This window comes from Ambystoma mexicanum, chromosome 4p (genome assembly GCF_040938575.1).
Source record: "Ambystoma mexicanum isolate Mex_15411 chromosome 4p, UKY_AmexF1_1, whole genome shotgun sequence".
Lineage (NCBI taxonomy): Eukaryota > Metazoa > Chordata > Amphibia > Caudata > Ambystomatidae > Ambystoma > Ambystoma mexicanum.
This window is the reverse complement of record NC_090927.1, coordinates 210,652,131-210,678,304: the sequence shown is the minus strand read 5'-3', so window position 1 is coordinate 210,678,304 and position 26,174 is coordinate 210,652,131. Positions and strand designations below refer to the sequence as shown.

General features: G+C 49.5%; 1 protein-coding gene across 1 annotated transcript; it reads left to right on the top strand.

Annotated features, from left to right (window-relative positions):
- The first annotated feature begins 14,232 nt into the window (after window positions 1-14,232).
- SOX7 (SRY-box transcription factor 7) lies at window positions 14,233-24,983 on the top strand. Its single transcript, XM_069605724.1, has 2 exons — window positions 14,233-14,634; window positions 23,014-24,983. The coding sequence occupies exons 1-2, from the start codon at window positions 14,394-14,396 to the stop codon at window positions 23,844-23,846; spliced, it is 1,074 nt and encodes a 357-aa protein (XP_069461825.1). The 5' UTR covers window positions 14,233-14,393; the 3' UTR covers window positions 23,847-24,983.
- Window positions 24,984-26,174: the final 1,191 nt, after the last annotated feature.

Sequence of the window (26,174 nt, the reverse complement as noted above, 5' to 3'; positions counted from 1 at the left end):
CATCAGTGCTGTCTGCGATATTTTACTCCTGTGGCATTTCGTGCAGATCCTGATGGCTGAGGTCACTTGGCAGCAGTGCTGTCTGTGGTGTTTATACTCCTGTGGCATTTCACGCAGATCCTGATGGCTGAGGCAACTTGGCAGCAGTGCTGTCTGTGGTGCTTATACTCCTGTGGCATTTCATGCAGATCCTGATGGCTGAGGTCACTTGGCAGCAGTGCTGTCTGTGATATTTTACTCCTGTGGCATTTCACGCAGATCCTGATGGCTGAGGCCACAGCTGAGGCCACTTGGCAGCAGTGCAGTCTGTGGTGTTTATACTCCTGTGGCATTTCACGCAGATCCTGATGGCTGAGGCCACTTGGCAGCAGTGTTGTCTGTGATATTTTGCTCCTGTGGCATTTCACGCAGATCCTGATAGCTGAGGTCACTTGGCAGCAGTGCTGTCTGTGATATTTTACTCCTGTGGCATTTCACGCAGATCCTGATGGCCGAGGCCACATTTTACTCCTTTGGCATTTCACGCTGATCCTGATGGCTGAGGTCACTTGGCAGCAGTGTTGTCTGTGATATTTTACTCCTGTGGCATTTCACGCAGATCCTGATGGCCTAGGTCACTTGGCAACTGTGCTGTCTGTGCTATTTTACTCCTGTGGCATTTCACGCATATCTTGATGGCTGAGGTCACTTGGCAGCTGTGCTGTCTGTGGTATTTTACTCCTGTGGCATTTCACGCAGATCCTGATGGCTGAAGTCACTTGGAAGCAGTGCTGTCTGTGGTATTTTACTCCTGTGGCATTTCACGCAGATCCTGATGGCTGAGGTCACTTGGCAGCAGTGCTGTCTGTGATATTTTACTCCTGTGGCAGTTCACGCAGATCCTGATGGCTGAGGTCACTTTGCAGTGGTGCTGTCTGTGGTATGTTACTCCTGTGGCATTTCACACAGATCCTGATGCCTGAGGTCACTTGACAGCTGTGCTGTCTGTGATATTTTACTCCTGTGGGATTTCACGCATATCCTGATGGCTGAGGTCACTTTGCAGTGGTGCTGTCTGTGGTATGTTACTCCTGTTGCATTTCACACAGATCCTGATGGCTGAGTCCACTTGGCAGCAGTGCTGTCTGTGGTGCTTATACTTCTGTGGCATTTCATGCAGATCCTGATGGCTGAGGTCACTTGGCAGCAGTGCTGTCTGCGATATTTTACTCCTGTGGCATTTCGCGTAGATCCTGATGGCAGAGGTCACTTGGCAGCAGTGCTGTCTGTGATATTTTACTCCTGTGGCATTTCACGCAGATCCTGATGGCTGAGGCCACAGCTGAGGCCACCTGGCAGCAGTGCTGTCTGTGGTGTTTATACTCCTGTGGCATTTCACGCAGATCCTGATGGCGGAGGCCACTTGGCAGCAGTGCTGTCTGTGATATTTTACTCCTGTGGCATTTCACGCAGATCCTGATGGCTGAGGTCACTTGGCAGCAGTGCTTTCTGTGGTGTTTATACTCCTGTGGCATTTCACACAGATCCTGATGGCTGAGGCCACTTGGCAGCAGTGCTGTCTGTGGTGCTTATACTCCTGTGGCATTTCATGGAGATCCTGATGGCTGAGGTCACTTGTCAGCAGTGCTGTCTGCGATATTTTACTCCTGTGGCATTTCGCGCAGATCCTGATGGCTGAGGTCACTTGGCAGCAGTGCTGTCTGTGGTGTTTATACTCCTGTGGCATTTCACGCAGATCCTGATGGCTGAGGCCACTTGGCAGCAGTGCTGTCTGTGGTGCTTATACTCCTGTGGCATTTCATGCAGATCCTGATGGCTGAGGTCACTTGGCAGCAGTGCTGTCTGTGATATTTTACTCCTGTGGCATTTCACGCAGATCCTGATGGCTGAGGCCACAGCTGAGGCCACTTGGCAGCAGTGCAGTCTGTGGTGTTTATACTCCTGTGGCATGTCACGCAGATCCTGATGGCTGAGGCCACTTGGCAGCAGTGTTGTCTGTGATATTTTGCTCCTGTGGCATTTCACGCAGATCCTGATAGCTGAGGTCACTTGGCAGCAGTGCTGTCTGTGATATTTTACTCCTGTGGCTTTTCACGCAGATCCTGATGGCCGAGGCCACATTTTACTCCTTTGGCATTTCACGCAGATCCTGATGGCTGAGGTCACTTGGCAGCAGTGTTGTCTGTGATATTTTACTCCTGTGGCATTTCACGCAGATCCTGATGGCTGAGGTCACTTGGCAACTGTGCTGTCTGTGCTATTTTACTCCTGTGGCATTTCACGCATATATCTTGATGGCTGAGGTCACTTGGCAGCTGTGCTGTCTGTGGTATTTTACTCCTGTGGCATTTCACGCAGATCCTGATGGCTGAGGTCACTTGGAAGCAGTGCTGTCTGTGGTATTTTACTCCTGTGGCATTTCACGCAGATCCTGATGGCTGAGGTCACTTGGCAGCAGTGCTGTTTGTGGTATTTTACTCATGTGGCATTTCCCCCAGATTCTGATGGCTGAGGTCACTTGGCAGCAGTGATGTCTGTGATATTTTACTCCTGTGGCATTTTTGCGCAGATCCTGAAGGCTGAGGTCACTTGGCAGCAGTGCTGTTTGGGGTATTTTACTCCTGTGGCATTTCCCGCAGATCCTGATGGCTGAGGTCACTTGGCAGCAGTGCTGTCTGATGTTTTACTTCTGTGGTATTTCACGCAGATCCTGATGGCTGAGGCCACTTGGCAGCAGTGCTGTCTGTGATATTTTACTCCTGTGGCATTTCACGCAGATCCTGATGGCTGAGGCCACGGCTGAGGCCACTTGGCAGCAGTGCTGTCTGTGGTGTTTATACTCCTGTGGCATTTCACGCAGATCCTGATGGCTGAGGCCACTTGGCAGCAGTACTGTCTGTGATATTGTACTCCTGTGGCATTTCACGCAGATCCTGATGGCAGAGGCCACTTGGCAGCAGTGCTGTCTGTGATATTTTACTCCTGTGGCATTTCGCGCAGATCCTGATGGCTGAGGTCACTTGGCAGCAGTGCTGTCTGTGATATTTTACTCCTGTGGCATTTCACGCAGATCCTAATGGCTGAGGCCACATTTTACTCCTTTGGCATTTCACGCAGATCCTGATGGCTGAGGTCACTTGGCGGAAGTGCTGTCTGTGATATTTTACTCCTGTGGCATTTCAGGCAGATCCTGATGGCTGAGGTCACTTGGCAGCAGTGCTGTCTGTGATATTTTACTCCTGTGGCAGTTCACGCAGATCCTGATGGCTGAGGCCACTTGGCAGCAGTGCTGTCTGTGATATTTTACTCCTGTGGCATTTCACACAGATCCTGATGCCTGAGGTCACTTGGCGGATGTGCTGTCTGTGATATTTTACTCCTGTGGCATTTCACGCATATCCTGATGGCTGAGGTCACTTTGCAGTGGTGCTGTCTGTGGTATGTTACTCCTGTGGCATTTCACACAGATCCTGATGGCTGAGTCCACTTGGCAGCAGTGCTGTCTGTGGTGCTTATACTTCTGTGGCATTTCATGCAGATCCTGATGGCTGAGATCACTTGGCAGCAGTGCTGTCTGCGATATTTTACTCCTGTGGCATTTCGCGCAAATCCTGATGGCTGAGGTCACTTGGCAGCAGTGCTGTCTGTGTTATTTTACTCCTGTGGCATTTCACGCAGATCCTGATGGCTGAGGCCACAGCTGAGGCCACTTGGCAGCAGTGCTGTCTGTGGTGTTTATACTCCTGTGGCATTTCACGCAGATCCTGATGGCGGAGGCCACTTGGCAGCAGTGCTGTCTGTGATATTTTACTCCTGTGGCATTTCACGCAGATCCTGATGGCTGAGGTCACTTGGCAGCAGTGCTGTCTGTGGTGTTTATACTCCTGTGGCATTTCACACAGATCCTGATGGCTGAGGCCACTTGGCAGCAGTGCTGTCTGTGGTGCTTATACTCCTGTGGCATTTCATGGAGATCCTGATGGCTGAGGTCACTTGTCATCAGTGCTGTCTGCGATATTTTACTCCTGTGGCATTTCGTGCAGATCCTGATGGCTGAAGTCACTTGGCAGCAGTGCTGTCTGTGGTGTTTATACTCCTGTGGCATTTCACGCAGATCCTGATGGCTGAGGCCACTTGGCAGCAGTGCTGTCTGTGGTGCTTATACTCCTGTGGCATTTCATGCAGATCCTGATGGCTGAGGTCACTTGGCAGCAGTGCTGTCTGTGATATTTTACTCCTGTGGCATTTCACGCAGATCCTGATGGCTGAGGCCACAGCTGAGGCCACTTGGCAGCAGTGCAGTCTGTGGTGTTTATACTCCTGTGGCATTTCACGCAGATCCTGATGGCTGAGGCCACTTGGCAGCAGTGTTGTCTGTGATATTTTGCTCCTGTGGCATTTCACGCAGATCCTGATAGCTGAGGTCACTTGGCAGCAGTGCTGTCTGTGATATTTTACTCCTGTGGCATTTCACGCAGATCCTGATGGCCGAGGCCACTTGGCAGCAGTGTTGTCTGAGATATTTCGCTCCTGTGGCATTTCACGCAGATCCTGATAGCTGAGGTCACTTGGCAGCAGTGCTGTCTGTGATATTTTACTCCTGTGGCATTTCACGCAGATCCTGATGGCCGAGGCCACATTTTACTCCTTTGGCATTTCACGCTGATCCTGATGGCTGAGGTCACTTGGCAACTGTGCTGTCTGTGCTATTTTACTCCTGTGGCATTTCACGCATATCTTGATGGCTGAGGTCACTTGGCAGCTGTGCTGTCTGTGGTATTTTACTCCTGTGGCATTTCACGCAGATCCTGATGGCTGAGGTCACTTGGAAGCAGTGCTGTCTGTGGTATTTTACTCCTGTGGCATTTCACGCAGATCCTGATGGCTGAGGTCACTTGGCAGCAGTGCTGTCTGTGATATTTTACTCCTGTGGCAGTTCACGCAGATCCTGATGGCTGAGGCCACTTGGCAGCAGTGCTGTCTGTGATATTTTACTCCTGTGGCATTTCACACAGATCCTGATGGCTGAGGTCACTTTGCAGTGGTGCTGTCTGTGGTATGTTACTCCTGTGGCATTTCACACAGATCCTGATGCCTGAGGTCACTTGACAGCTGTGCTGTCTGTGATATTTTACTCCTGTGGCATTTCACGCATATCCTGATGGCTGAGGTCACTTTGCAGTGGTGCTGTCTGTGGTATGTTACTCCTGTGGCATTTCACACAGATCCTGATGGCTGAGTCCACTTGGCAGCAGTGCTGTCTGTGGTGCTTATACTTCTGTGGCATTTCATGCAGATCCTGATGGCTGAGGTCACTTGGCAGCAGTGCTGTCTGCGATATTTTACTCCTGTGGCATTTCGCGCAGATCCTGATGGCTGAGGTCACTTGGCAGCAGTGCTGTCTGTGATATTTTACTCCTGTGGCATTTCACGCAGATCCTGATGGCTGAGGCCACAGCTGAGGCCACCTGGCAGCAGTGCTGTCTGTGGTGTTTATACTCCTGTGGCATTTCACGCAGATCCTGATGGCGGAGGCCACTTGGCAGCAGTGCTGTCTGTGATATTTTACTCCTGTGGCATTTCACGCAGATCCTGATGGCTGAGGTCACTTGGCAGCAGTGCTTTCTGTGGTGTTTATACTCCTGTGGCATTTCACACAGATCCTGATGGCTGAGGCCACTTGGCAGCAGTGCTGTCTGTGGTGCTTATACTCCTGTGGCATTTCATGGAGATCCTGATGGCTGAGGTCACTTGTCAGCAGTGCTGTCTGCGATATTTTACTCCTGTGGCATTTCACGCAGATCCTGATGGCTGAGGTCACTTGGCAGCAGTGCTGTCTGTGGTGTTTATACTCCTGTGGCATTTCACGCAGATCCTGATGGCTGAGGCCACTTGGCAGCAGTGCTGTCTGTGGTGCTTATACTCCTGTGGCATTTCATGCAGATCCTGATGGCTGAGGTCACTTGGCAGCAGTGCTGTCTGTGATATTTTACTCCTGTGGCATTTCACGCAGATCCTGATGGCTGAGGCCACAGCTGAGGCCACTTGGCAGCAGTGCAGTCTGTGGTGTTTATACTCCTGTGGCATGTCACGCAGATCCTGATGGCTGAGGCCACTTGGCAGCAGTGTTGTCTGTGATATTTTGCTCCTGTGGCATTTCACGCAGATCCTGATAGCTGAGGTCACTTGGCAGCAGTGCTGTCTGTGATATTTTACTCCTGTGGCTTTTCACGCAGATCCTGATGGCCGAGGCCACATTTTACTCCTTTGGCATTTCACGCAGATCCTGATGGCTGAGGTCACTTGGCAGCAGTGTTGTCTGTGATATTTTACTCCTGTGGCATTTCACGCAGATCCTGATGGCTGAGGTCACTTGGCAACTGTGCTGTCTGTGCTATTTTACTCCTGTGGCATTTCACGCATATATCTTGATGGCTGAGGTCACTTGGCAGCTGTGCTGTCTGTGGTATTTTACTCCTGTGGCATTTCACGCAGATCCTGATGGCTGAGGTCACTTGGAAGCAGTGCTGTCTGTGGTATTTTACTCCTGTGGCATTTCACGCAGATCCTGATGGCTGAGGTCACTTGGCAGCAGTGCTGTTTGTGGTATTTTACTCATGTGGCATTTCCCGCAGATTCTGATGGCTGAGGCCACTTGGCAGCAGTGATGTCTGTGATATTTTACTCCTGTGGCATTTTTGCGCAGATCCTGATGGCTGAGGTCACTTGGCAGCAGTGCTGTTTGGGGTATTTTACTCCTGTGGCATTTCCCGCAGATCCTGATGGCTGAGGTCACTTGGCAGCAGTGCTGTCTGATGTTTTACTTCTGTGGTATTTCACGCAGATCCTGATGGCTGAGGCCACTTGGCAGCAGTGCTGTCTGTGATATTTTACTCCTGTGGCATTTCACGCAGATCCTGATGGCTGAGGCCACGGCTGAGGCCACTTGGCAGCAGTGCTGTCTGTGGTGTTTATACTCCTGTGGCATTTCACGCAGATCCTGATGGCTGAGGCCACTTGGCAGCAGTACTGTCTGTGATATTTTACTCCTGTGCCATTTCACGCAGATCCTGATGGCTGAGGTCACTTGGCAGCAGTGCTGTCTGTGATATTTTACTCATGTGGCATTTTACGCAGATCCTGATGGCCGAGGCCACATTTTACTCCTTTGGCATTTCAAGCAGATCCTGATGGCTGAGGTCACTTGGCAGCAGTGCTGTCTGTGATATTTTACTCCTGTGGCATTTCACGCAGATCCTGATGGCTGAGGTTGCTTAGCAGCAGTGCTGTCTGTGATATTTTACTCCTGTGGCAGTTCACGCAGATCCTGATGGCTGGGGCCACTTGGCAGCAGTGCTGTCTGTGATATTTTACTCCTGTGGCATTTCACACAGATCATGATGCCTGAGGCCACTTGGCAACTGTTCTGTCTGTGCTATTTTACTCCTGTGGCATTTCACGCATATCTTGATGGCTGAGGTCACTTGGCAACTGTGCTGTCTGTGGTATTTTACTCCTGTGGCATTTCACAGAGATCCTGATGGCTAAGGTCACTTGGCAGCAGTGCTGTCTGCAACAGTTTACTCCTGTGGCATTTCCCGCAGATCCTGATGGCTGAGGTCACTTGGCAGCAGTGCTGTCTGTGGTGTTTATACTCCAGTGGCATTTCACGCAGATCCTGATGGCTGAGGCCACTTGGCAGCAGTGCTGTCTGTGGTGCTTACACTCCTGTGACATTTCATGCAGATCCTGATGGCTGAGGTCACTTGGCAGCAGTGCTGTCTGCCATATTTTACTCCTGTGGCATATCGTGCAGATCCTGATGGCTGAGGTCACTTGGCAGCAGTGCTGTCTGTGGTATTTTACTCCTGTGGCATTTCACGCAGATCCTGATGGCTGAGGTCACTTGGCAGCAGTGCTGTTTGTGGTATTTTACTCCTGTGGCATTTCACGCAGATCCTGATGGCTGAGGTCACTTGGCAGCAGTGCTGTCTGTGATATTTTACTCATGTGGCATTTCACGCAGATCCTGATGGCCGAGGCCACATTTTACTCCTTTGGCATTTCACGCAGATCCTGATGACTGAGGTCACTTGGCAGCAGTGCTGTCTGTAATATTTTACTCCTGTGGCATTTCACGCAGATCCTGATGGCTGAGGTCACTTAGCAGCAGTGCTGTCTGTGATATTTTACTCCTGTGGCAGTTCACGCAGATCCTGATGCCTGAGGCCACTTGGCAGCAGTGCTGTCTGTGATATTTTACTCCTGTGGCATTTCACACAGATCCTGATGCCTGAGGCCACTTGGCAACTGTTCTGTCTGTGCTATTTTACTCCTGTGGCATTTCACGCATATCTTGATGGCTGAGGTCACTTGGCAACTGTGCTGTCTGTGGTATTTTACTCCTGTGGCATTTCACAGAGATCCTGATGGCTGAGGTCACTTGGCAGCAGTGCTGTCTGCAACAGTTTACTCCTGTGGCATTTCCCGCAGATTCTGATGGCTGAGGTCACTTGGCAGCAGTGATGTCTGTGATGTTTTACTCCTGTGGCATTTCACGCAGATCCTGATGGCTGAGGTCACTTGGCACCAGTGCTGTCTGTGATATTTTACTCCTGTGGCATTTCACGCAGATCCTGATGGCTGAGGTCACTTAGCAGCAGTGCTGTCTGTGATATTTTACTCCTGTGGCAGTTCACGCAGATCCTGATGGCTGAGGCCACTTGGCAGCAGTGCTGTCTGTGATATTTTACTCCTGTGGCATTTCACACAGATCCTGATGCCTGAGGCCACTTGGCAACTGTTCTGTCTGTGCTATTTTACTCCTGTGGCATTTCACGCATATCTTGATGGCTGAGGTCACTTGGCAACTGTGCTGTCTGTGGTATTTTACTCCTGTGGCATTTCACAGACATCCTGATGGCTGAGGTCACTTGGCAGCAGTGCTGTCTGCAACAGTTTACTCCTGTGGCATTTCACGCAGATCCTGATGGCTGAGGCCACGTGGCAGCAGTGCTGTCTGTGATATTTTACTCCCGTGGCATTTCTGCAGATCCTGATGGCTGATGCCACGGCTGAGACCACTTGACAGCAGTGCTGTCGGTGGTGTTTATACTCCTGTGGCATTTCACGCAGATCCTTATGGCTAAGGCCACTTGGCAGCAGTGCTGTCTGTGGTGTTTATAATCATGTGGCATTTCACGCAGATCCTGATGCCTGGGTCACTTGCAGCACTGCTTTTTGTGGTGTTATTTATACTTCTGTGGCATTGCACACTGGTCCTGGGCTCACTTGCCAGCAGTGCTGTTTGTGGTGTTATTTATACTTCAGTGGCATTGCAAACAGGTGCTGCTTCCTGGGGTCGCTTGACTTCAGTGCTTTATGTGGTATTATTTATACTCCAGTGAAATTGTGCACTGGTCCTATTGCTTTGGGTCACTTGCAGTAGTGCTGTTTGTGGTGTTATGTATACTCTAGGGGCATTGCACACTGGCCCTGCTGCCTGGGCTCACTTGACAGCAGTGTTATTTGTGGTATTTATACCTCAGGTTACCAGGCAGTATTACTCTTTGTGGTTTTATTTATACACTGGTGGTTTTACACACTGATCCTGCTTCCTGGGGTCACTTGACAGCAGTGCTGTTGGTGATGTTAGTTATACTCCAGCGCCAGTGCACACTGGTCCTGTTGCCTGGGCTCACTTGACAGCAGTGCTGTTTGTGGTGTTAGTTTTACTGCAGTGCTGGTTGTGGTGTTATTTATACTCCAGTGCCATTGCACACTGGTCCTGCTGCCTGGGGCCACTTGCAGCGGCGCTGTTTGTGGTGTTATTTATACTCCAGTGCCATTGCACACTGGTCCTGTTGCTTGGGGTCACTTGCAGCAGTGCCGTTTTTGATGTTATTTATACTCCGGGGCCATTGCACACTGGTCCTGTTGCTTGGGGTCACTTGCAGCGGTGCCGTTTGTGGTGTTATGTATACTCCAGTGCCATTGCACACTGGTCCTGTTGCTTGGGGTCACTTGGTGCGGTGCCGCCGTTTGTGGTGTTATTTATACTCCAGTGCCATTGCACACTGGTCCTGTTGCTTGGGGTCACTTGCAGCGGTGCCGTTTGTGGTGCTATTTATACTCCCGTGCCATTAAACACTGGTTCTTTTGCCTGGAGCCACTTGCAGCGGTGCCGTTTGTGGTGTTATTTATACTCCAGTGCCATTGCACACTGGTCCTGTTGCTTGGGGTCACTTGCAGAGGTTCCGTTTGTGATGTTATTTATACTCCAGTACCATTTCACACTGGTCCCGTTGCTTGGGGTCACTTGCAGCAGTGCCGTTTGTGGTGTTATTTATACTCCAGTGCCATTGCACACTGGTCCTGCTGCCTGGGCTCACTTGCCATCCGTGTTATTTGTGGTATTTATACTCCTGGCATTTCACTCTAGGTCTGATGCCTCAGGTTACCAGGCAGAATTGCTTTTTGTGTTATTTATGCTCCGGTGGTACTGCACGCTGGCTCTAGTGCCCTGGAGGTGGCTACAAGCAGCATTGCTGTCCGTAGTGCCATTTATACTCACGTGGCAATGCACACTGCATCTCTCTGCTTCCCCTAATCCGCACTTGGCCTGAATCTGAATTCTCTGTTTACAACCTGTGGATGTTGACATTGTTTTGACAGTGGATTTGCTGGCACACTGAAAGACTGATCTCACTGGGCAGGTGTGCATGGCATGTTCTCACTCTGGGTGACTCAGGGTGCCGCGGGTACAGTTAGGGAAAGGCCCAGTGCCTAGCAGCAATCATGGGCAAGGCTAAACCCGGTGACCTTTTAACCCCGCAAATGCGTGTAAGTGACCTCCCTGCGTATCACCACATACTAGTTGAGAGGGCATTCAGAAAGCAAAATCCTGGCCGGTTTGCTGCTTCCAAGTATCCGCGATGATAGGACGAGGTAAATGTGATGGGTGCTATTTGCCCAGGATCACACTGTGTCGTCAGTGTGGGGATCGTGATAAGAAGACACCCAGCCCCTGGTTTCAGTGACAGTAAAAAGGACAGTGCTTGCATACAGCCCGCCAAAAGGGTTGGGGTCGATTTGCACAAGACCTCTTTCCATTATATGGCGTTGGTTAGAAATAGTCCTCAGACAAAGCCCTTTGGCATCAAACTTAGATCCATCCAACGAAATGCCAAACGCACTAAGCGTGTTAGCAGACACAATGCACCTGTGCCACTTGGAGTGGGTATGGGCAAATGTCCCTCTTTCTTAGTGGGTGGGCGCCGGCTGCATTCCTACGAGTGAGCACGTTCCGAGCCACCTGTTGGAATGAGGAAAAGGTACTCTGAAAACCCTAGAACTCAAAGGGGCGGTCACTCCCACCTTCACGCAGGAATCTCTGTTCGATGAAAGGGGCGTTCACAACATTTCGTTGACAACCTGGACAGTGGGGTAGATGAAAATGAGCGGAGGGGAGAGAGCGTGGGTACGGGTGAAGTAAAGACGTTACTTGGCCCTATGTCCTCTTTGAGTGGCTCGCCCATTCTTGTTTTCCACAAGCAGCCTGGCACTTGTATGTTGGTCTTCCTCGTTGGGAGTTCAGGACTGGCCCGCTGGCATGACATGGGACAGACGGAGACCACTGGGAAAGGGCATGTGACCACACCTACACTCCAGGAAGAGACTCGGCCATTGGCATCATGTTACTGTTGTTCTTGTGCCCAAATCACACGAGTGATAGGGAAGTCAAGAAGAGACGGAACGCGTCCACTGAGATCCGATGACTCCATGCCCTAATCGTTGCACAGTCGTCCACCCATTTATTTACCCGATTGCACTCTGGTAGTTTTAGTTTCGAGCGTATTGGCCTTAAGCACCAGAAACTCGCCCTTCCTGTGGAGAACGCCCGGATCTCGTTGACCGGGATGTCCACAACCTCAGACCCCCACTCTGATACACCTGACCGCATAAAGCCCAGAGATAATATGTAGCCTTTCTGAACCAGACCCTCAAATGTAAATAACTCACATTTACAGCTCAGGCTGAGCACTGTTCACAAGTGTATATTGGAGAGCAAACCATTTTTAATTATGTATATCTTCAAGTGTAAAAGGCTACCAAGGGCTGGAATGCAGCCTCCAAATGACATGCAAAAATAATTTGAAAAAAAATGTGTTCAAAATGTATACATGCTGCTACTGTAACTAAGCTTTGCTCACCTATGTAACAAGCACCACGATGCCTAAGGGCTGATGTGCGCTCTACAAATGCGAATAAATAAATAAATAAAAATGAGGTAATCTTAACTGTGATGCAGCCGCTGCCATTCCACTTAGTCCCCTTTCAACGATGGAATGGGGGGAGGGAGGTATACAAGCATTTACACGTGACGTTCAGCCGTGAACTTGCTAAGCTCGGTTAGACCCAGTTAACTTCCCCTCTTCCCATCTTGCCTTTTGCGCCCCGCGGCCTCGCGTTTTATTGTCTTATCCCACCTGGGAACTGTGCCGCCTGCCCAACAACATGAAATAATATACAGATTTACTCTTAGGTGAGATCCCTCGTTGTCATTTAGTGGCTGCAGAAATCGTGACCGCCCCTTTACTTGGCAATTTACACACGGAAAAGAAAAAGGGAAACAAAATTATACAAACAAAAGCTGTTGGCAGCGAGACTGCGGCAGCACTGGTGTCTTGAGAACACCCATATATACCGTACATTACAGGTGCATTCAGCAGGGCCTTGTGGGCGTGGCAATAAACAGTGGTGTTGTTGTGGTGTTTGGGTGGCAGAAATTACTTGAAATCGACTGGAAAATTGCAAGGAGAGAGGACCCCCTGTGAACCCACGGCGGCGGGGTAAACGGCACTGGGTGAAGGCTACAAGGACTCGGCCCGATTCATGGAATTTGTTTATGTGAGGTGACGCTGTGCCTTCTGCACCACGACGTCCACTAAATCAACAGTATTGGTTTAACGTTATATAAACACGGCGCCCACCTTCCCTGTCTGTACAGCCCTGTGCTGCGAGGGGTGGAAATGGAGAGGCAAAGTGGCTCTGCCCGGCTTCTAGAGGCAGTTTGCTGCACAGCCCCAACGGTAGACGTTCGCCTAGCTTATGGGGTAAACGTGCCTGCTGCATAGAGCTGAGTGCGTGACACTTACATAAGTTGTACCCTGCAGGAGTTGATGAAAAGACGAATGCAAACATGAACGCGAGAAACACCTGTTATTTACAGCAATGCGGCAGCATGTACTCGACCCGCTTTTGCTACTAAAACGCAGGAAAGTGGCGTCTGCACTCCTCGTGTATATCCGTTTGCAACAGTGTTCTTTACTAGCTCACGAAATCTGGTATGATCCTGTGGATTCTGCTGCGGTGCTCTCATGGAGCCAAGTATACGTTCTTTCGTATGCAGAAGGGGGGATGCCAATAAAAGCTTGCTGGGCAAAAAGAACGCGGGTACAAATGAAATAAAAACTCATATTGAAGACAACAAATAACTGATTGCACGACATCCGAGCAGCATCTATGTCTCCTTAGATAAATATGGGGGAATTTAGAAACGACTATGGCCATTTATCTGCAGCAACTGAATAGGTTGTTGATGCTTTAATACACGTTGGATTATTATTTCAACTCAATGGTACTCATTTTATCAAACGAGGAAGGATGAAAGGCTGAACCGGTCGCGCCCAGGAGATTCCATGCAAATGTCTGCCTCGGCCACATCCGCCCACTGCTACGGCAACAGTATCAAAGTAAAGAAATACAAAGCAAAAGCGTGACGAGGCGCGACAGTGGTTTAAGGGGGTATGTGAACAAGAAGTTGATTAACATGGGGATGGGCAATAAACAGTGAGATACAAAAATATGAAATTAAAAACTTTTTAACGAAAAAAACGGAATAAGAATGGAGATGGTGGTATAGGAATAGAAAAACAAACGAACACATTGAAGGGTAGTGAACAAAGGGTGACACCCGGGTTTGGGTGGGGTGTCAGAGAAAAGCAGTGCGTTTAGGGCACTTGTCGGTGAGAGGCAGCTTGGGGGCTAGTCTGCCGCCTGGGGCAGGAGCTGAGCCGTCCTTACAGGAAGCGCTCGCGAGTCCTTGCACGGGATCCTCCCAAGTTAGAGAAACTAGGAGGAGCTGCAGGGCTGAGGCGCCTCTGGTGTCATTGGAGGAACCTGCTCTAAGGAGCTGATAAATACAGACGGGTAACAGGAACTGCGAGGCAGACCGGCTCAGGAGCGCGTGCTGCTGCTACCCTGCCCGGAGACTTCACAGACAGACAAATAGGCAGACAGGGGGTGAAGAAAGGAGGTGCAGAGCGACCGCTGTAGAGGTGCAGGCTCTAAGAGGGACCTTCCTTGGACTTATTGCCGCAGCTGATCCCTCCATGGCCTCCCTCCTGGGCTCCTACCCCTGGCCCCCCGAGGGCCTGGACTGCTCCTCCCTGGACGGCGAGTTATCGGACGGCCTCTCGCCTCATCGGTCCCCCGCTCCGGGTGGCGACAAAGCGGCGGAGACTCGCATCCGGAGACCCATGAACGCCTTCATGGTGTGGGCCAAGGACGAGAGGAAGCGGCTGGCCGTGCAGAACCCAGACCTGCACAACGCCGAGCTCAGCAAGATGCTTGGTAAGCGCGCCGGGGCCACTGTCACTAGTTATTGCCCTATGTGGAAAGTATTAAACTCGTTCCGACGGGGGTCGGGGGTTGAGGGGGGCAGCGACAATGATCGTCTTGTCCAGACCTCGGGTCGTGCCAGTAACTTAACCACCTCTCTCAGGCAGTTTAAATCGCATCCTAGTTTTGTGCCTCTGTGGTAGCTCAGTGGCTTATTGTCTTCTGCCGCTGGGAGCTATGCGCCGAAACAGCCAACTGCTTTAAAGGATCGTCACGGTTTGTTAAATCTCCATCGTGTCAGTAACCTGCCCACCGCATTTGAGCAGTTTGTTGTTCCCCAGCTCTATATTACTTTTACTATTTCAACGGATGGGCTAGCTCAGGTGGTTAGTGCACCTGCTGCTGAACTCTTAACTCCTCTTCTTGGGGTGAGTACCAATGAGTTTAGCAATCGTCAGGCCTGTTTTACCAGCACCGCACTTCCAGTGACAAAACGAGTTGTATCAAAACACACTTGTGTTAATGTGGTTTTACAAATCTGTGGTCTTCTTCCACAACACCGTCAAATTAATAGGGCCGGAATACCAGTTGTGCTACTTTTGTGGTTCGAGGTTTACTTATTTTAGTTGAGACACAATTTGTATGTTATGTGGAAGGACTAAGAATGGCAGTTTACAAGAACGTTGATGATAATTAAAAGTAACAAAATAAGTAATGAGACTAGAATCATTGTAGATTAATAATGTTAACACTATTGCAGCAGAGATTGCTATCGGTGTGATTACTTCTACCACTGATAAATGTAACACCACTTATTGTTACAGTGCTCTGAAGAGGGGATTTCGCCAGAAAGCACTTTAAAAACCAGACATTATTATATTCAAGGTCCACTTTCTCCGCACCCTGTAAGACCACCAAACCCACCGGCCCGACCATCTATCGAGTACCTGTAAGCTGTAACCCCCACTGATGCACAGCCCCCTTGCTTTCCAGGGCTAGGGCAATGCTCAGTACACAGTTATATCTTGACCACTTTGCTCAAGAACTATTTCCAGGCCAGGGATCTTCATGGGTATTGGATTCTAGAAGTTTCCAGGTACTGGATAGTACACGTTTGGTAGCTGCTGTGTACACTTCAGGCGCCAGTTAGTGACAAGTACACGAAGTGACGCCGCACTACCTGACCTGAGTGATGGGCAGGAAGGATAGTGTCCTCCCAGTCCCACACCTGCGATTGAGGGCAAGTCAAATCACGCACCCCCCACGCAGGCGTCCTCCACCGATCTGCATCGTACGTGTAGTCAAGGAGAACGCGCGCGTGTGTGTGATGTTTGTACCCGCTAGACGCAGATGCGAAGAGGGATGTAGAGATAAAAACAAGATGCACGCACAGACAAATTCCACACAGATACAAACGCGCGCACATGCATCGCTCCACTTGACCTACTAAACACGTACACATGCACGCACTCGAATGCTGAAACCATTTATATTTTGAGGGCCTAATTCACAGAAGCGTTTTATAATAACAAAACCCCATTGGAAAACGCTCTATGAATGAGGCCCAAGCCTTCACGTTGGTCGCTTTGTGCAGAACTCTGCTCACAGTGTATGCCCTCATTAGTCCTGCCACTCCCCCTTTTTGCCCCCTCCCCACCCCCAACACACAACTACCCAGGATCAAATATTGTCTACTTCGGGAGCTGCGGTTTTCTCGGAGTCTCCCTCACCCGAAAGTTTCCAGAAACAAGTGTTTCGATGTCTAGTCTCCCGGGAAAACAACGTGGCCCCTACCCCCTGCACCCTCATAGTTCCGTGGACACAGGGGTGCACTGGCAACCAAAAGTGGTTCAGCAAATGTTTTTGAAAATGGCCCAATATTGCACCTTTTGAGTGAGCCCAACCCAAGAAGGGATGAGTGTTGCCCCGCAAGACAATTTGAAACAAAAATGTGTCGAAATAGTGAATTTTAAAGCAGATGTTGGAGATTAAAATGTACCTAACATACAAAAAAATTGAACACACAAAAAAACGAGTTAAGAGTGAGGAACAACGCACGGGAAGCTGTATAACAAGTTTTCCTCAAAGGAATGTGGTAAGGCGGAGACAAGGCAGGAAGGGGCAAGGTGCATGGGAGAAAGGGCAAGAGGGGCAGAAAACCAGGGGAGCCACCACCTAAGAGGCCCATGATGCCGAGGCCCAATGAACTGTTGAGTGGACAGCCAGAGGCCAGGCCAGTGGCATCACTTGCCCTGTGAGTGTGTCTTACTTAAGCACCACATCATTGCTTACTCTGCACCTGCTCCACATGCAAAATGGCACTGCGGACTGTGCTAAAGTGCACTGATTCTGCGATATTATCTGACGCACCTGTGCCTCCTTTACGCGCGCGCACACTTTTTCACACGTACTTGCCTTATTCACGAAGCACAGTACAGTGTACATTACACATCTGCTTGTGTTATGCGGCCGCCCACCCCTACCTATAAAACATAGCTACACTACAAAACCATGTCTTATCTTCACGACAAACTCAAATCCATCACCCATACAAACACCAGACAAGCAAGCCAGCATGCCCTACACATTACACTCTGCAGACTCACATGCACACAAACGCAAGCATTTGCCCACTGGGCACCCAGGGCATGGCACACCCTACCTCTGCAAATATGCACTGCACCCTCCATTATCACTGTCAGAAAGAGCCTCAAAACGTTTCTCCACACATAACCCCCCATCATCCCCCCACCCCTCACGCGGCTACCACTGGTCTATCCTAATCCTTTTATCCTATCCTGAAAATATCGCGTAACTTCTAGTTCACCTCCAACCTTTTTTTTCTCCAACTTTTGAGCCATGCACATTTTGGGAAGCCAGTGCAGAAAAAACCCTCAATGAAGTAGCGGTATTTCTTTCTTTTCTGTTTACGGCGCTTTGCTGCACACTGAGCTGGCAAAGGCACCGCACCCAGCCTCCACAAACCTCTCGTTGCAATCCCCACACGAGCCCTTGTATTGGTCCGCCAGTGCGCGATGCAGACGGCGTCTGCTCCAGACAAAACGTCCACAACTTGCAAGTTTGGTGGGAGAATGTGTTACCGTTCTGACAAACAGAACACGCCAGAAAATGCGCTCACACTGAAAGCGCTTCCTATGGCAATGGAACGTAAGAGCCCGGCCACAATGTATGGCCTCGCCAGGCGTTAAATGCTGCCGGGGAATAACTTCCCACAATCCAGTATCGTCTGAATTAGGACATCATGCAGTGGTTTTATTTTTCTCTTTAAGCGAACATGTATTGACAACAGCAAATGGAGTCTGCACACACAATCGAATGCCCATAACGCAAACCCTCACGCAAATGATTATTATTATACAAAATACTCAAGCATTCGGGAGACTGATATATAAAACGGCCAATAGAGAAACCGCAAGTGAAATGTGCCAATGCCCCGTTCTTTATATAGTTTGGTACGTTGGGGTGTACAAGATGATATATTATTAACACGCTAAGAGCGGCGACGACATGGCAGCATTTCTGCTGTAGTAAATTTGCAGTACATGATGTGTAAGGAGGGCATATCGGAAAGCAGTAAGTAGAAATGCCCCTATACTTTAAACTCACGTATATGAACCCCCACAGAGACAGGTTTATGGAATCCTCCTATAAAAGAACACGTAACAGCACGCGGACGATACTTCATTCGGATAACTGGTACTTTTGCTGAGTTTCATGATGTACATTTAAAGGGAAAACCACAAACATCCGCTATCCTGATACGTTGTTTAGTTATTTGTGTAGCGCTTCCTACCTGCATTTAGTTTGTAAAGAGCTTATCATTTTACTAGTTACACTAGTTGGTTGATTTGTCCAAGATCACAGATAGTCGTGAAGCTGGGAATAGAACCCTGGTCTCGTTGGTATTGGAAAGTATTTTTTTCCATCTGGTTGTCGAAACAACTCCCTCCTCCCCTCCTATTTTGTAAAACAAGTAGAAATTTCAAAGGAAAGGGCCCGTCAATTATGGAAGTGGCTTTCTCTAATTCCCCGGAATGACGGATTTGGGGATGTAATGGGCAACGGAACACATCCTGCACTCGTGTTTGTAAGAGGTCAGCTCTGCGTGGTTGGTGTAACGCCCCAGGTTTGGTTTCCCCTCCCGGAGGCCCGGAGTGGGTGAGGGGTGACATGGTGCAAGGGCCTGACAATGGCTGTGCCCTGACTCCTGCGCCACTGTTAATCCCACCCCCGACAGTGACTGAAACCCAGGGCGGCCCATCTACCCTCTGTTAACGGAAGCGTCATTTGATGCCATATTTAATTCTGGGTTCCATATGTATATATAATATATATCCCACCATTACTTTCTTGATGATATATATATATATATATATATATATATATATATATATATATATATATATTATATCACGGTTCTCTTCTTTAAATCATTCAATGTTAAAAGTAGATTAAAAAAACATTCTCAGTATACATTCTTCTGAAATGGAGAAAGTGTGGGATCGGTTTATCTCGTGCTCGTGCGCGTTCCAAAGGTACCAGCGTGTACGCGCCCCAGGCACCGTGCTAGGTGCGCCTGAGATCACGCACGGGAGGGGCAGGGCCTTCACGCGTATGACTGCAAAGCCACGGTGACTGCGCACTGCAGGGCCGTCCTGTTCCCGTCACTAGGCGTGGCCATTTCTTGGTTAACAGGATGTTTCCCCCACTTACGCCAGCCCCGAGAAGCCCAGTCATAAGCGCTGACCAAGCGAACGTTCCAATGTAGAGTCCTTTAAATGTTACGCGTTCCCCTTTTTTCCCGGGATCAAGACGTTTTATTTTGTTGTCACTCTCTTTTTAGATGCCACACAGTGACTTTGCTCATAGTTGGCGCCTTATACACGTCCCTGAATAACTGCTCATTGCTTCACTGCTGGTCAATTACATGGGACACTTGCACCAGTGCCTTCAAAGGTCCCATACGTTTCTTTGTAAGTGCCAGGCTATTATGCAAGTCTATGCAAAAAATACGAGCATACTCGTCCTTGGCACTTAAGGGGTTAAAACTTCCAACTGCAGGGGCACTGGTAAAGGCACAACTTGCAACATACTTACAATTAATTGAGGTCTCTTCGGAGACTTGCAGGCTTATTTCACAGCTCAAGTCGCCTACATTCTTGTAACCCCATCTACCCTCTCTTCCAAACCATCATCCAAAAATTACGTTCATTTATTTATTCATAGAAATCACAGGGAAAGCAATACATTTTTGGAACAAAAACGCGTACATAATTTAACATTGATAACAGCGCAGGGGACATGGGTCCCTGACAATGGGGCGAGAGAATGTGACTTGAAGACCAGATGTTGCAGGGGAAGGTGGGAACATAAACCATAGACGAGAACAGAAGAAATGGAGGGAGTGCTAAATTAAAGATGGCGGGGTGACGGAAAAGTGCCCGGGCTCTTCATGGTATACAGCTTTAGAGAAGGTGTTACTCAAGCGCCAAGTGCTGCTTGTATCCAAAAGCATCACTTCTAGCACTATGCATTGTGCAAAAGACGTTGCATAAAAAAAACACAGAAAACATTATCATAGTGGCCAGCTATGGGGGCTGCGGGCACTGCGTTCAGCGCAGTCGGCATCTTACAGAGCATTATTTTACTGAGCACAGACACATGGTTCGCCGTTTGCAGTTCAGACAGAAGTTGAAAACTCATCTTTTCCCTGACCCATAATCATACTTCAGACCAGTTAGGGCAGTGGTCTTCAAACTGGGCCCCCCAAAAATGCCGAATGGACAGTAAGTCCAAATGGCTATAAACTTTTGCGTGCCGTCACCTCACACTACTTCCTGTAAAGTCCCTGGGCTCCCCACCTGTTCCCATCCCAGTCTCTAGGCTCCCTCATCCCACTCCTAACCCTGTCACTGGGCTCTCCCCACCACAGACACTGGGCTCTCCCCACTCTGGTCCCACTAAATGTCCCTGGCATCTCCACACCCTGCTCCCACCACTATCCCATGGCTCTCCCCATCCCGCTCCCACCACAGTCTCTGAGCTCCCCCACCAAGCTCCCAGCACAGTCCCTGGGCAAGTGGCGGCTGGTGAATTTTTTAAGTGGAGGGGCATACATATTTCTCACAGATACGCCATAGCAACCGAGCATAGCGAGGGAGCCCGAATGAATGAAGGGGGCTTCAGGGGGTCTCCCCCAGGATTTTTTTTAAAATACTGGGTTAAAATACTGCATTTTAGAGCATACTTAAAAAAAATGGAGTAAAAAGCTAAACAGTTTACAATTGCCCATCGGGGCCCATGGGGGTAGGCATGTTATATTTTGTTACTGGACATCTGTCACAGATGTCCAGTAAAAAAATATCATCCCTATCCTCTGGGCCCCAAAGGCTCTAACACACTCAAACAATCAACGTGATTGTGTGTGTATGCGAGGCGCTGGGGGTCCAGGTGGCAGGCATGGTCCTTTTTACGGCATCTATGATAAATGTCCAGTAAAAAATATACCATCCCTGTTCCCTGGGCTCCACCGCACCTCAGAAGGAGAGCAGCTTTTGGCAGGTGGGTAGGAGGATTGTGCAACAAAGGCATTTTTAAAATGCCTTTGTTGTACAACCCTCCCCTCACCTGCCAAAATCAGCTCCACGGACCAACGCAAACACACACACTCACATTCACACAGCATGCATCTATCATTCATACAAGCACCCATCATCATACACTCACTCATGACACAAGTGTACACGCATCCATAAACATGTTTAAAGAAAAACTAAATGTACATAAACGTACCTTCTGCCCCGGTCCTGAAGTTACCTCCCCAGCCCTCCAACTCCTGCATCATGAACAGGAATCGGGAAGCAAGAGCTTCCTGGTTCCTGCACATGCATGCAGGGGCCTGAGTGTGGTTGCTGAAACACCCTGCTCCAGCTTGCTCTGTCTGTGTGTGTGCGAGGATGTGCAGGAGCTCCCCCTCGCACATACAGACATGCAGTTCCCCAGCCAGCATTTCCAATGAGATATGCAAGGCTGACAAAGCAAAACGCCCCCAGCCTTTCATGGTTCATTGAGCATGTGCAGCTGGGGAACTGAACTGTCAAAGGGAAACAATATTTCCCTTTGACAGTTCAGCCAGCCCAGGAGTGCTTCCCCAGCTGGAAAAAGCAACAGGGGGAGCGCTCAGTGTTTCACTGGGCTGGCTCCTCGGCTAATGGGTGAGGGGGTCACTGAGTCAACGCCCGCTCGCCCATTATGAATAAGCCGCCACTGCCCTGCTTTTTCTTTCCTCCCCTTTTAAAAAAATGTTTTTAAATAGTAAAAAGTTTCAATACTTCTGAGTTAGGGTGACACATTTCTCTTGTGCCAAGATATCTTCCTGAGGGGAAACTTGGCACTATACAAGTGAATTTGACCTAGCATGATGTGGTAGTGAACACGTTTTATATGTTGTAACTCGTTCACCCAGACAACCCTCTGAACTTGCAAACCCTCACAATGCACTCCTCACAACACTCACTCGTGTATTTATTAACCCCCCAAAGTCACTGTCCAAACCTCTCCATTCACTTGCTTACTAGCACCCTCATCCCACTCACCAACCCTCTCATTTGACTCGGGTACTAACCCTCTCAACCCACTCACTCATCAACCTCCTAAACTCACTAGACACCCTCCAAACTTCTCACCTACCAATCCCTGCCCACTCACTGAGAAACCCTTCAATCTCTCTCACTCAATGATAATAATTTGGTTGTCCGAGATAAACGGAGCTAGAACATGACACATTTCTTAAATAAAAGTACTGCAAAATGAAGAGGTTTGAGGCAATCTTAAACCCGTATTAAGATTTTATATTCACAGATTATACCTACATGTGTCTTCAATATGTGTAAAAGGTGAGATTGCAAAGGCGGCACTATGCTATGCCAGGCACGTTCTCACCTATGCCCACTGTGATCTGCTCATTACCAAACGTTGACCGTGGGGGAAATTGCCGTTTGTCAGTTTTAAATCGTTTCTACTGGATCCAGTCATATATAAATACCATCTGAAACGTATAGCTAGTACCAGTCTCAACCCCTCACACAATAGACAATTCTAATAATGCAACTAGAATTAAGAGAACTGTTTTAATCGTCGTTGAGTAGATAAACCAAAATGATGTGTTAGCAATGGGATCCGGTAGAATATATACCTATAACTATATATACTATAAACCACGAGAAGCAAGCATGGTGGTCGTGTACCCCTTTGTCATATTATGTTCAGTTTTCCCAACAGTTTAAGTCGTCAGTTGTGGGTTACTGGCTGCTGTTCAGAGGGGTGACTGCAGGACGTGTCTAAAGTTTTGCTTTTGTCGCCCCCTCACAGGGAAGTCGTGGAAGGCTCTCTCTCCTCTCCAGAAGCGGCCCTACGTGGAGGAGGCCGAGCGGCTGCGGGTGCAGCACATGCAAGACTACCCCAATTACAAGTACAGGCCCCGACGCAAGAAGCAAGTCAAGCGGCTCTGCAAGCGGGTAGAGCCCGGCTTCATGCTGGGCGGCCTGCCCTCGCAGGACCAGAACCAACTCGGACACGAGGCTCGCAGCTGCAGCCGGGCCTCGGCGGCAGAGAAGGACAAGCGCGCAGCCTACCAGGCCCAGCGGGACTACAGGGACCAGCAGGCCGCCGCCGTCACCCACCTGGACTCCTACCCGTACGGGCTGCCCACCCCGCCCGAGCTGTCCCCACTGGACTCGGAGCAGGGCTTCTACCAGCCCCCGTGCCAGGAGGAGCAGCGCCCGCACATGAGCGCCTCATACCCCTCGGAGTACGCCATGCACCGCGGCCACATGGGCCTGTCGCCACAGCCGCACCTGATGCAGCACGTTCCCGGCTGCCCTCCCCCGTACTACACCCCTGCAGGATTCCCCTCCATGCACACCCCCTTGGGCCAGCTCTCCCCGCCTCCCGACCACCAGCACTACGACGCCATGGAACAGCTGAGCCATGCCGAGCTGCTAGAGATGGACAGGAACGAGTTCGACCAGTACCTGAACTCTGCAGGACATCAGCAGCAGCACCACGACCTAGAGCAGACCGGGCCGCTGACAATCAGCGCCCACATGCAGCTCCAGCACGAGGCCAGACCCTCAGAGGGAAGCCTCATCTCGGTCTTAGCAGACGCCACAGCCGCATACTACAACAGCTACAGTGTGTCGTAGTCCAGGCCCCGGCCCCCAAGGACAGCTACCGAGTAGTATTAAGGGCACACGGAGCCACGGACATGTAGGCGACCTGGCTGGAAATGGGCCGGAACACACTTCTCGCACTATGACTGAGATATGTGTGATTTAAAAGAGATGGGGCCTACAACTTTGGAATGGAGCTGAGAAAAAGATAGACTATTCGATAGCCCATGGCTTTTTTAATCCCAACAGGGCAACATGCATTACCTGTTGTTTAAGAGGCAACAAATGCAGAATATATTGTGGATGCCAAAGCGTGGCACAACGAGCACGTCTGACAAGGGATGCCCCAGTGAGCACTTAAAACGGAATGCATGAGTGTTAAATGGGGTCTGGCCTATGAGCGTAGTTTGCAAGACCTCGCATCAGACCCCCATACACAGGCGTGGATGTGTATCCACACACACTCTCCCCCACCTATCGACATATACACTACAGTCACTCAGTCACACACCCCTCCTGCACATAAAGGTATACACCTCCAAGCAAACACATACTACACACACACATACCATGTCTTCCTAAACGTACAATTCTGAATCAGGAAAGAACATCTCATGTCATCTTTACAAATTTCATTTTCTTAAGTGTACTTTTGTCAGCTGTGCAGAAGGAATGTAAAATATACTTAACACGAACTGCGTTGCCTACGATGAACTGACAGGGCATTGCCATGGGCGAATGAGGATGCGGCCGCCAGAGCACACAGCGGTACACGCTCCCACCTGACACCCGTGCATGTACCAGCCTGGAACCGCCTCGCGGAAGTGATGTTCGCGAACCCCGGCGCTCCGCATTATGTTATGCTAAAAGTCTTGTATGAATAAGGATGAAGTCTTATTGAAATCAGTTATAAAACCTGATTAACGCTGGCTCTACCCTGGGATTACTGGAAAAGCGTGAGGTCGGCGAACAGTGACTTGCACCATCCTAAACGCCACGAAAATAATAATAGAAACAATGATTGCAAGAGCCTCTTTTAGAATACAACTTTTTCCAGGTCTGGCACAATTCCATACATTCAACGCTTCCCCCTTTTGTTCATTTTGAATGGCTGTACATATGACGTTGCCTAAAATATTTAATTTAAATAAATATGTCTTTTGTAAATAAGCAGAGTGACTTTTTTTTCATGGTGCAATATCCTTTTGAACGACTACTTTTACACCAGCCGTCGGCGACCAGGGAGCGACGTAAAGGAAGTCAAGTCCAGTTACTTGGGCGGATTTACGGCGCAATTGAAAAATGTCGTGACATTTCCGCACATTCTGAGATGATGTCGCGAATGGGTCCAGCAAGAACCCGATGGCGATTAGCATATCTCGGGCAAACCATACAGAAAGAAAGCTACCCAATCACGAACATCAACAACGAAATAGCCAGAGGGCCTGGGGTCATAGTCCGATAATAAGAAAGATATGAAGCGACTGAGTACGGCTCCGGTGGTCAGTCGTCCGGTTGGGGTGACTTCCTTTGGACTTCAGCCTTTGCACCTGTCTCTCTGTGTTCGCCTCTCTGCTTGACTGCCTGCCCGACCCTCCACCCACCCACCATCCTGAGTCTGTCCCTCCATCCATTAGTCAATCTTCTCTCTCGCCCCCTCTCCACTGCTGGCGGTCTCACCCCACTCTTCCAAGCTCCCAGTTCTTTTCTGTTTCCCTCCACCCCCACTCACCATCTGCCCCCACACGTCTCCTTGCCTCGCTTCCTCACAGGGCCTGCATACCCATCTATCCGTCTGCTTCACATCCACTCAGTGGTGTCCCCCTCTTGTTCTCCCCCCTCGCTCTTTCTGCGCCCTCTCAGCACCCGTCCCCCTTTTCCTCTCGCCTCTCCCGCCCCTCCGCCCGTCCACGTTGAATGCAAAAACTGATTTCAGTAAACTTCGGCCACGATTCATAGAATGTTTTGCACGGTTCAAAGTGACTTTGCCGACACAAAACCCGATTAATAGAATTGTACAAAGCGTATTGTTGCAGTGCAAAGTCCATTCAAAGTGATTTGTACTGCAAAACTGACTTTGCACTGACTTTGGACTGCAAAAATACACTTTGCACAGTTCCATGAATCAGGATTTGTTGGTACTGCAAAGTCATTTTGCAAAAGTGAAAAGTCACTTTGCTTCGTGCAAGAAATTCCATGATCCAGGCCCTTACTTTGGACTCCTATTTACCAAGAATTGCAAAGCATTCCACCACAAGGCTGCATTAAAAGCAGAGGACTGCCACGAAACAATCGCAAGCAATGGTTACATCAAAGAGGGTTTAAGCGCTATCTCCAGACGTGCACCTTCGTAGGACACCA